Source organism: Podarcis gaigeae (assembly GCF_964106915.1).
Source record: "Podarcis gaigeae genome assembly, chromosome: 7".
NCBI classification, from domain to species: domain Eukaryota; kingdom Metazoa; phylum Chordata; class Lepidosauria; order Squamata; family Lacertidae; genus Podarcis; species Podarcis gaigeae.
In genome coordinates, this window is record NC_139683.1 from 46,340,992 (window position 1) to 46,353,704 (window position 12,713).

The 12,713-nt window shown below is 40.5% G+C and overlaps 1 protein-coding gene across 2 annotated transcripts in view; it reads right to left on the reverse strand.

Moving 5' to 3' along the window:
* Positions 1–12,713, reverse strand: part of COLEC12 (collectin subfamily member 12) — a 71,890-nt gene that overhangs the window by 11,415 nt on the left and 47,762 nt on the right. For both annotated transcript variants that reach the window (XR_014566628.1, XM_083748332.1), the window contains exon 3: positions 241–363. Coding sequence is in view for 1 of the 2 variants with exons in the window: in XM_083748332.1 (XP_083604458.1) it covers positions 241–363 (123 nt within the window). In the remaining variant the exon portion in view is untranslated. The remainder of the gene's footprint in view (positions 1–240; positions 364–12,713) is intronic.

Here is a 12,713-nt window from a genome sequence, read left to right on the forward strand (position 1 = left end):
GGATGTTGCAACTGCATAAACAGGCTCTTCTTTACAAGTAAATATGTATAGATCAGGATGAATGTATATTAATAAGTCTTTGAAAATAACAGTTCTAATACTGAAATATATATCAGATTAGCCTTTTCTGAAATCATATCATACTGAATCTGAAAAATCCTTTTATTTATAAATATTTCCTTTCATCCCTTTTTCTTGGATTCCTACTCAAAAGGCAGCTGTTATAGATGTGATACATACCTTTGTATCCAAGAATGGCTACTGTTATTGTTAACAAGGCACATAATATATACAACAGTATGATGGAAAACTTCAGTGCCCAGTTGCTTTTACACTTGGTGCATTGTGTTCCTTCTTGAATGCCTGGAAAAGAAAATGAAGATTTTACATCTAACTCTATGTCATTTTTCATGTTTAGGCCTTTTCACCCTGAATGCTTTTCAGGTGTTTTACATTTTTATTCTGTTAAGCTTTTAAATTTTCACGTCTGTGTCCTGGACCATGGCAGTAAGCATTCCCAGGATACTTTCAATAAGATCTGATGCTCTCTGGAGGTTTCCGTTAGAAAAACAGCAGAACTGTGGAACCATTTTTGCTCCATGAAGGCCCTAGTGCAGTAGCTCCCAAACCTTCTTGCCTAGGGATCACCTGAAGTTGCTGAGGGTCTTGGCAGATGAAATAATGATTTTCCTGCCTGTTGTATTTTATTGATTCTTTTATTTCTTCTAGTTTTCTTACTAATTCAAAGAAACAAAAGGCAACTAAAAATAAAAACGAATATTTAATCTGATAGGTGTGCCACCTCCTATCTTCAACCCCTCTTCAGCTACAGAAATCTACAGAACACTTGAACAAAACTAATGGACTACCAGTTGTGCACAGACCACAGTTTAAGAACCCTCGCACTAGTGGAAAGCTAGTGGAAAGCCAGTGGGGTTCAGGCATAATGCTACACTATTCTTTAGAATGAGCCAAGCTTCCTTACTGGACTTGTGCACTCGCCTTTTCCCTGTGGTAAGGATGGGTTTGGAAACTTTCACTTTGCTTTTTGTTTTTATGAACCACAGCTTTGTCATGTCATCCAAATCCAAACAAACCGTGGTTAATTTTAACTATGATTACTAAAAACCAGGCAACTTCAAATTGAACTTTATGAAGCTAGCTTGTTTTCACTAACCATAGTTAAAGTTAGCTACACTATAGGACTCTGATGACAACTCTAAATTGCATTTAATCTGAAACGTAACTTGGAACCTTCTGATCTCTTCCTTGCAGCAGGGAGCACTGGATAAATCTGGGGGCGGCGAGGGAAGGCTAGGCTCATTCTTGCAATGCTAAACCTTAGCTTTAAATGTCATCTGAACACAGCTAACAAAACTGCAGCATTTCAAAAAGCAGATCTATTCATTTTTATCATATGTGATAAAAGGTGCTTTTCTTTTAACTGATATTAAAATAAACTTTTCTGCATGAAAAAAGAAGTGTGCAAGAATCATCTTATTCTTAAGAGCTTTTTGACATCTTGTTAGACTAGTATTGTATACATTTTTTTTTTAGAGGTCATACATTAAGTCATGCAGAACCGAGCTTAGTCTGCATCAGATTTTCATTTGTTATTATCGTCCCATGGTTTGCACACTCTGTTATGCAATCCGAGCACATGGCTTTAATGTTGAGCTGCTCCCAGACTTTTGTCACTGGTTGAGCATACCAGAGAGTCGGGGTCACTTCCGGGTGTTGCACATTTCTCATTGCTGACTTAAACAACGTTTAATAAATATCAGATGGGAGACAATGGGCCTCCTTTCACTTGACACACTTTTCTGTTTCCTGACTTATTAGAATAAGAGCTCTGTTTTTTCGTCACTGTTGGGAAGACATCTGGCTAAACAGACTGAAATTCAGTACAAAGGGATCCAGCTGGTACACATGTTTTGGGGACCCCCTTTCTCCAGGAGCCAAGATGGTCACACAAAAACAAGCTAGAAAGACATCCTCCTGTTACTAGCTTTGTAGTATTTGTTTTTCTAGTATTACATTCCAGTGACCGGGGACTTTGTTCTCATGTGGGGGGTCTCCATCTGCAGATTCTTTTGGAGCTGCAGATAAACAGTTTTACTACTCAATAATGAAAAAAAACAAAAAAACATGTTTTGCCCCTTTTCAGGAAGGAGAGGGATGCTTTTCAAGGAGGCAGACTCCTTAATATATTTAATTTCATCTCATGTGTCATTCTTTTGAATGTTAGCCTCTCTCATTGAGTTATTTCTATGAGCCTTACTTTACTATCTTAGGTGAAAACATAATACCTATCTTTAACATAAAGCAAAGCAACAAAGCTCTAAAGAGTCTGTTGAAATGAATATCTGGATTATTTATCAAGACAAGGCCCAAATGTAAACTCTGGTTCTGATCTTCAGATTATCATTTTGCAGGCTGTGTGGGGAAAGAGTTTGAGGGAAGTTATGACGGTCTTCATCTGCTTAAAATAGATTTTATTGGCTCTGGAAAGCCCTATTAGGGCCAAAAGTGGTGGGGGGTGTTAACTGATACAGTGGTACCTCAGGTTAAGTACTTAATTTGTTCCGGAGGTCCGTTCTGAACCTGAAACTGTTCTTAACCTGAAGCACCACTTTAGCTAATGGGGCCTCCTGCTGCCGCCCTGCCGCCATGCTGCCGGAGCACAATTTCTGTTCTTATCCTGAAGCAAAGTTCTTAACCTGAAGCATTATTTCTGGGTTAGCGGAGTCTGTAACCTGAAGCGTATGTAACCCGAGGTACCACTGTATTTTATTGAAATATTTTCATTTATAAAGGAATAAAATAAAGAAAGAAAGAAAGAAAATAAAAGATAAAATAAAAATATGTGCAAAGGGGCAGGAAAACTGTTGCCAGAGGGAATCTCATGAAATATGGTAACATTTGGTCCTTCAGACAAGCATAAATGCATCCATGCCTCTGAATTTCAATAGGATTTTTATTTGTCTTTTCCATCAGTGCCTCTGAAAATCATTGGCCCAGTTTCTTAAAGCTGTGTACACATGAAGGGACAGGAAAGATCTCATTTGTAAAACCACTGATTCAACTGCTGCATCCCTTCAATAATCCTTTCTTCCATAAAAGGTAAAGGTAAAGGGACCCCTGACCATTAGGTCCAGTCGCGGACGACTCTGGGGTTGCGGTGCTCATCTCGCTTTATTGGCTGAGGGAGCTGGCATACGCAACTTTGACATGCTTTTGAACTTCTAGATTGGCAGGAACAGGGACCGAGCAACGGGAGCTCACCCCGTCGTGGGGATTTGAACCGCCAACCTTCTGATCAGCAAACCCTAGGCTCAGTGGTTTAACCCACAGTGCCATCCACATCCCCTTTCTTCCATATCTGACATAATAAAGTGTCCCAAAAGGATGCCATTATTTTCTCTGGAAGAGTTTCATAAAAGGAAATACTTCTGGTTGTATGTACTGTACACAAACCTTTTCACTGAATGGAAGAAACCCCATTATCCAGTTTGACCATAATCTCTCACTTATTTTTTTTATAACCCAGTCGTTTTGCTTATGACTTTGCTCTTGCTCATTGTAGGCCAGAGATACAGAATGAATAGATAAAAAGCCTAATTACACACTTCAGCAGCCTTAGCCATTAATTATAGGGAACCACCAAACAATACCCTACTGTGATTAAATACAACATATCTTAATTGAAAGGACAGAAGAAAAAGACTCAACCACAACATGGGGGAATTTTTAAAAAGACACACACACAAAGTGTCTGAATTCCATGTTAACCAAACATTATGAACTTCAAGACTGCTATAGTTCATTTTGAGGAAAAGCACAGATTTGTTACAGCAGGATGTCAAACCACAAAAATGTGCCAAGACAATTAAACTCATAGGGCTGACAGCCTTTAAACTGCCAGTTTAAATGGCGAGACTTGCAAAAACACAATCTTACCAAAGGCTTTTAAACTCCAAAGTGGATTTTTAAGCACAAATATGGATATGGGGCAGAGCAATCCCGAATGGGGTCAGGCCAGACAAGCCCATCAGAAGGACAACTCCATTAACAAGGCTGGTCAGGAGGTTAGGACTGCACTGTTAATGCAGCATTTAGTCATTTTAATTTGAGTAATATTCTCCAGACATGGCTGTGAATGTGGAATGGTAAAAATATACACTGTCAATCACCAGTTGCCATCACCATCATAAAGAATTTGTGTGCTGCACTTCTGAACAAGAATTCCATGAGCACTATTCAGCCAAAGCTAAACACTTTTAAGGTCCATTGATGCCAGTGGGAGAATTACTCACATGATTAGCCGTCTCCCACTAAAATCATGTGACTTAAAATGGGCTTAACATTGTTTGGATGTCAACCAGAGCATTTGTTATGAAAACAGCAAGCAATATGAAGGCAATGCCAGTCCTCCAGAGACGCATGTACATATATTATTCACATGTGCAACATTCTTCACTCCCCATCCCCCATGGTTGGACTATATGGCTCAGTAACCCCAGAATATCCTGCATTTTCTTTGGATGTTTCTATTTTCATTAGAGAACTGTTGGAGGGTATGGAGTTATGTGACCCCTGAGCCTAGGAGATAAAAAACTAGACAACCTTTAGAAGACATCCGAAGGCAGCCTTGTATGGGGAAGTTTTTAAAGTTTAATGTTTTATTATGTTTTTTTATATGTTGGAAGCTGCCCAGTGTGGCTGGGGTAACCCAATCAGGTGGGTGGGGTATAAATAATAATAAAATTATTGTTATTATGGAATAGGATGTCCCTACAGTCGTACCTCTAATTATGAACTTAATTCATTCTAGAGGTCCGTTCTTAACCTGAAACTGTTCTTAACTAGAGGCATGCTTTCACTAATGGGGCCTCTTGCTTCCGCTGCGCTGCCGGCACACGATTTCCGTTCTCATCCTGGGGCAAAGTTCTCAACTCGAGGTAACTCTTCCAGGTTAGCGGCGTTTGTAACCTGAGGAGTTTGTAACATGAGGAGTTTGTAACTCAAGGTACCGCTGTATTTTCATCAGAGAAATGTTGGAAGGTATGCATAATAAAATTGGAACACTGTAATAAAGGGAAAAAATTATATGGAGGGATATTGCCTGGGAATTTTTCATTCCAAATTGGATAGACAGGGTCATCTCTTAATAAATGTCTTGCTGATTGTTGCTTTGGTACATTAGTTTGTCATCCAAGAAGTATTCTAAAACATATTTTTTTTACTTGGCAGCCACAGAGCTACTCCAGGCAGCTTAATATACTCCTTGACTGCCCTTTTTATAACAATCTTAGAAACAATTCCATCCATTGTAAGGTCGCAGCACGGTTGGACTAGATGGCCCTTGGTAAGAGTCTATGATTCCTTGACATTTCATGTGTCTCTATTCTTTAACAAACTGCCTTGTCATTTGCTTTTTGACAGATCAGCTGGTAAAACTGTCAACATAATTGCCTTTTATAATCTATAAATTCCTCACAGCTTCTAGCTTTCTAGCCCTGGAGGAAAATGTGCACTAAACATTTAGCTAAAATTCACCCTGGCTTCAAAACAATTAAACCTGTCTGCTGCTGATCTGAAAAATAAATACTTGAAGTTTTCTGCTGCATTTCTATTTAATATAATAATCTACCTATTTCTAGAGGGGTAGTCATGTTGGTCTGTTGTGGCAAAAATAACAACTGTAGGTATTAGGCAATGTCATGCTCATTATCTAGCAGATTACTCCAGAGATTGCCAGGAGTCGACAACAGTGTCCTTTCCTGTTTTTGCTTTTGGTGTGGTGAATAAAAATGTACCATGTTTCCTCAAAATTATCTTTGTTTGGTGTATTTGTAAAACTTAGTTTTTCAACGAGCGCTATCTTCCAGATTTTCTCATACCATGCTCCAGTGTCAAATTAGCAGCTGTCTTCCAGTTTTGAGCTAAAACTTTTCTGGTGGCCACCGTAAAAAGGATTAATAATTCTTTTACCACTAAGTATCTTACATCTTCAGTAAACAAGTTTGATAATGCTAATCTGAGGTCACAGGGAACCGTTTTACCTGTAATAAGACTTACTTCATCTATTACAAAACTCCAAAGATTTTGAAAATTCTTGCAGCTCCACCACATGTGATAAGATCCCAATTGTTGGAAACATCTCTAGCATAGTGGGTTTGATTGCAGGTTTTTTCATATAGCATCTGATAGGTGTGTAATGCCACCTATGTATAATCACACTACCATATTTACTTGAATATAATGTGCACCTTTTTTGACCAAATTACATTGTGAAAATTAGGATGTGCATTAGATTTGATGGCACATTAGATTCAATAGCAAACTTAAAAAACACAGCTGACATAGCAAATACTTTTTTGGTTTCAATGTTTTGAAAACTGAGGTGCGCATTAGATTCGTGTAAATATGGTATTTTCCTTTATCTTTGCTGATACAGACTTCCCCAAAAATTTATCTGGATTTGAGCTTCACACTGGTTTTCTGTTGAAATTCACCTCCCATGTCCTTGCTATTTGCCCCTGAAGGTGCTGCTGAGAAAGAGAGAGAGAGAGAGAGAGAGAGAGAGAGAGAGAGAGAGAGAGAACAACCCAGAAGGAAGACATTTTAAATAGAAAACCAGTGTAGGTCCCCAATTTGGATTGGGTGTGTATTGGGCCTTACTGATTTCTTTTCTACTGCAGAAAAACACTTAGATCTCACTCTGCCCTTTAGGAGTTTTTGCAACCTGTTTGAAATGGCTTTGACATTTCAACACAATTGTTCTGCATTCAAAATATGCTGAAAGAAAATGACATACGATTTGTAGCCAGCCATATTATTCTCTTGCCTGGCAATGTGTTTTCAAAATAAATGTAAAATTAAATTTTAATTCCCTTTTTGTTTTCTTTCAAGGTGAAATGGAATTACTGATGTATTTCCTGGTTCTTTATGAATATATTTTAAATGTTTAGGTCTAATTTCTATTTTGGTTCTTAGTTCAGTAGCTTTCCCACCTTAAATGTTTCCTAAAATCTAATGTCTCACTCAATTACTTCGAAAATCTGATGTCTTGATTCAATTACATGCCCCTCTTCTCAATCCACTAATGGGGGTCGGGGAGCCCAGCCAGATTAATCTTTCCCCAAAGCTACAACTCAGCTTTGGTTATCAAAGAATTGACCCCCACTGCTTCTTTGCTAAACTCCATTTTGTGTGTTCTGAAGCATTGTACAAGGTCTCTTATCCCCATGTTAGTAACCCTCAGACTTCTTTGCATTTTTCTGCAGCATGTGGTTTGGCTTGCTCACACAAGCTACATCAATTGTGAGGAACCTGTGCCCTTCCAGATATTGTTCCCATCCCCAACTCTCATCAGCATGGCCGAAACCAGGAATGCTGGGAGTTGTAGCCCAACAACATCTGAAGGGGCACAAGTTCCCAACCCTGAGCTATGGGGATCCAGTGTACTCTTGGAAATTTAGAGGGCACCTCCACTTTCCTTGTCCCAGATGTGGAAGATTCATTTGATACATACCGTATTTTTTGCTCCATAAGATGCACCCGACCATAAGACGCACCTAGTTTTCAGAGGGGGGAAAGCAAGAAAAATATATATTCTGCGCAGAGCATGTAAGCGGCTCTCGCTTTTCTTGCTTTAAGCCCTTCTGTCCCTCCTCCCGCTTCGCTGAGAAGCCAGCAGAGCAAGCTGCGCAGCTCTCGCTGAAGCCAGCAGAGCAAGAGCGATAGCTGCGCAGCGCGTCCTCTTCTGCTGGCATCCCAGCAAAGCGGGATGAGGGATGAAAGGGAGCCCTTACAAGGGAGCGCTGAGCAGAGCCTGGCAGCAGCTCTTGCTGGCTTTTCTGGGAGGTGGGGGAAGGGACAGAGGGCAGCCCATCAGTCCCTTCTCCCACCTGCCAGGAAAGCCAGCAAAAGCCACACACACGCTCCACGCGTCTCTTTAAAGGGAGCGCTGAGCAGAGCCTCCTGCCTGCATTCACTCCATAAGACGCACACACATTTCCCCCTACTTTTTAGGAGGGGAAAAAGTGTGTCTTATGGAGCGAAAAATACGGTAATTGGTTCCAAAGCTAAATGTCTGGAGTGCTGCAGGTGCTAAATAAGCACATGAGACAGCCCCAGAATTGAGTTAGTTCATTGCTAGAGGAACAAACAGAAAGGCAGAGAAAATAAAATGTCTATGCCCTCAACAGTGAATCCAATAAGGATGCAATCACTATATAATGTAATTGTGCAATTGGGGGGGAGGGAATACTATCCATTTTGCATGTAGCATCAATTTTGAGCAGTAGTTGACCTCTGTAAAAAAAAGAAAAAGAAAAAAGACTCAGGTTTTGGAATGTGGTCAGTTTTTCCATCTGAGTGTTCTTAAGTACAAACGTAACCAGAGCTGGCAGCAACATTCAACATCAGGCTTCTGACATTTGCCCCAAACTAAGCCATTGCACCTGCTTTGGTCCCTGTCCCCCCGCTTTGATTTATCAAACGGCAGTGGCAGAGAGGGACACATGCCTGAAATGGTTTTTAAAGAATCGAGTGTGGGTGAATTAGTCACAGGTGCTCCTCCCTGCATCAGTTTCCTGGACAGTGGCTAGAATTTTTGCCGTTGGGCCCATAAGGTTATGATTATCTTATTTTTAATGTGTTCAGGCATACAACATACATGTCCACCAGTGCATTCTTGGAGTTCAGTGCATTCGTAGCACACTGTCAAGCCACCAAGAAGCAACTCACTCTTTATATAATGTGCCAAGAAGTCTGGTTTTCCATTTCCCATCATATGAATCAGCATACTGTGGAACTTCATTGTGGTACGGATGAAGTACCCAGAGGCTTCAGCCAGCAAAGCCAGAGATGTTTGCTTTAGGGGGAGTTAGTACAGGCCATATTTAGAAAGGTTCCTTTTGGTAGAATCACACAAGCCTTTTAAAGTAAACACACACATAGAAGCACAGGGGTGGATTTTCATACCTTTGGTTTTAAAGTGGTAGTGGGTATGGATCATTACTAAAATGCTTCAGTATATTATAAAACAGAAAGAAAAGTTTTTATAGGTCACTGGAAAACTGTTTCTCATAATCTTTTGAGATAAGATCATAAATAAAGAACCCATTTAAATGTCTATGCAATTTTTGGTCTCATATATCTGCAGGAAAGGGACACATTCTTCCCCTTCAAATTTGCTCTCCTTGTCCCTAAAGCTTACACTAATGCCAAAAGCAGTTATAATGGGAATTATATCATGCCTACCAAAATCAGATTCAACTAATGTCTAGTGTAGCTCCCCTTTCTTAGGTCCCCCCACTTTGAAAAGCACGCTTCACATCTGCTTGTTATCAGTAGCTATCTCACAGCATGCTCCTGAATCATTTTGCAAACTCAAAGCACATGCTTATGCCTGCTGAGGAACCAGCCATTACTGGGCTATTTACAGGACCTCTCTGACCTGAAGCACTCTACATGAAGTAGAAAACTGCCAAAAATTTTGTCTCAGGGGTTTCCCCACACTATCAGATTTAATCACTTCGCAGCTTTTTAACTAAGATGGTCCATTCTAGAGTGTCAAACTGTGCAATAAAGCTGTACCTCTGTCATGAAACAGATTCATGAAGGGATCACTAAATGAAGCTCAGGAAGCCTGTCAGTCAACCCCGTGGCTTTCCATTTAGTCTCCCAAGCTTTTAAAAGCCAGTTTGCTTTCACAGTATTATTATTTTACAGTTCTCTTGGGTACAGGAGTGGCAGGTGTCCCAAAAGTGAGTATGTGTGTGTGTGTTTTCGCATAAACAGCCCCCTTGGTTCCATCCATAATTTCATCAAGAATAGACATCTCATCCAGCAGACAAACAATCTCACTTACTTTCAGTGCAAGCACTATATCAAAACACGTAGGTATGTGCTGTACCAGAGAATCCACTCAATGCAAATACAAACCACATTTGTGTGTGTAAACCCACCCTCAACAACAACGCCCATCCTTTTTCTTTCTCTCTCTCTCCTTCTCCTACCCTCCTTAGAAATGCTCACTTATTTAGTTCAAATTCATCATACTGGAAATAATTGACCCACTACTGATTAACTGAAAAAGTTCAAACCTATCTGTAGACTATTACTCACTCTCTTTGTAGAAGATGCTTCTTTAACAAGAGATAAGACTATGTGACCCCAGTAAACTATGATTATCATACACACACACCCCAAGTTAAATTAGTCATCCTGTTATTTCAGTCTTCACAAGTAACACAAAGACATTTATTTTCATCACTAGTGTTACTTTACCTATTGATAAATTCTGTCTCGCTCTCCCTTTTTAATCAATCTACTGTATATAGGAAAAATGGGTTGGAGGGATTCAGACTTCATTAGGTGAAATCAAAGGGACAAATGAGTCACGACTTAACTTTATGCAACTTGTTTTCAATGGGAACAAACTCTGGCTGTAACCCAATGACGTTATGTAACCCTGTCCCCACCGAAAATGTTTTTCCATTAACATAAATCCCAAGTTCTGGAGATACTGTTTGTCTTTGGTTCTTAAGCAGCTGTTGTGGTAGGTGATATTAATGTGCTTTCCAGCTTGTAAGGAAGGGCGTGGGGAATCTTTCAGGCCAAAGGCTAGATGAGTGACTTTCCAAGAGCTGTGTCCCACGATTGGGTGGAGCCAGAGAATGAAGTAGGTGGAGCAACAGATGTGATTCTTTCCTTTGTACAGTAGGCTCCATTCCAACCGCACCAGCGTCAGAGGTTTCTACACTCACACCCATGTATCTCTAACACCTATTCTATCCTCCGTCCAAACAAACGTGTTCATAATTCAAGGACATATTCCAGTCAGGCAAAAGCACTCAAGAAGGGGACAGAACAGGGCCAGTGAAGGCATGACCTGGGGAGCACATGAACTGGGGGAAATCCTAGGATCTAAACAGAAATGCCTGGAGAGCCACATTTGGTTACCAAGCCTGTTGTAGTGTTTTGTTTGTTTGATGGGGGTGGCACATCTCAAGCTTGCATATCACCATATATGTTTAGGTGAATCTGTGGTGGTCAATGAGCAAGTTGGGAACATACCGTATGTTAAATGAACTCCATAGCCAAGAACTCCTAGATCAAGAGTTGTCAAACAAGCAGATTGTCATTTATAAAATTAGAGAATCTTAGGCTGCGTCCACACTAGGGTCCTTTGGAACTGCTGCAATATTGCTTTTCCACTGTCAGCCACAACTGGTATTAAAATGCTGGTTTTACTCAGAACTTGATATAGAATGAAATTCCCCATTTCAAAATCTGGCAATGACATTCCATGAGGAATCCTCCTGTGTTTACTCAGAAGTAAAAAGGTAAAGGGTAAAGGGACCCCTGACCATTAGGTCCAGTCATGGGCGACTCTGGGGTTGTGGCCGAGGGAGCCGGCGTACAGCTTCCGGGTCATGTGGCCAGCATGACTAAGCTGCTTCTGGCGAACCAGAGCAGCGCACGGAAACGCCGTTTACCTCTCGCTGGAGCGGTACCTATTTATCTACTTGCACTTTGACATGCTTTCGAACAGCTAGGTTGGCAAGAGCAGGGACCGAGCAACGGGAGCTCACCCCGTTGTGGGGATTCGAACTGCCGACCTTCTGATCAGCAAGTCCTAGGCTGTGTGGTTTAACCCACAGCGCCACCAGCATCCCTCCTTACTCATAAGTAAGTCATAGCAAATGCTCTGCTTCTTCCTGCAACTGTTTCTTCAATTAGTAGTTTCCTTCTCCTCTTCCCCTTTTAAAGTGGCTTCTACCACTGTATTAGTTTCTTCCTGTTTGCTTGTGTGGTCTAAAATTCTTGAATTGGCAGTCAGAGCAAATGGGAATTTTTAAACTTCATTTTTATTGGTGCAATTGTGCTGTCAAAGGTAAGAAATAATAATTTAAAAATTACGAACAATTGTTCTGGCTGCAAAGAGGAGGAAAGGTCCCCCCTTCCACACAGGAACGTAGGGAGTCCAACTATCTGGCTAGGTAATGTTGTTGTTGACTGGCAGCAGCACTCCAGGGTTTTACAAAGGGGTCTTTCTCAGCCCTATCTGGAAAGGCCAGAGATTGAACCTGAGACCTTTTGCATGCAAAGTGGGTGCTCTACCACTGATCTATAAAACAGGAGTTGACTATGGACTGATTTGGAAATGTGAGGAAAAAAAGGAAACAACTAAGCACAGAGGGAGAAGGATGTTTAACAGAAAAGAGTAAGGAGGAGCTATTCATTAAAAAGACAGTAGCTCTGAAACCCCAAAACAATGTTTTGTGAGTCCATGCTGGACAGATTGATGCTGTAATTAATTTTTAGGACCAAAGATTCTCTGTAGAAACGATGTGAATGCATCACGGCAATCCCAGACAAAGAACCTAGCGCAAAAACTGAGTTAAAAGTGGACCAGTCCAGCAGTTTATCAACTCTACTTGCAAGTGACAAAGAGAAACAGCTAATATAAGTCAGTATGGCATTCAGTTGGGTCTATCAACAAAGGCAGATAGCAGAATTAATTTGATTTGCTGCTGAAAAGTATTTTTTTTTTTTTAAATCACTATTACCAGATGGAAACCATCTGATTATCAGAGATTTTTTGTGTCTCCATGTAGAAATATCTGCAGCTGACATGTTTAATCACATGTTCTACACACAGTCTCATTTCATGTCACTAGGGAACATCTGTGAACCCC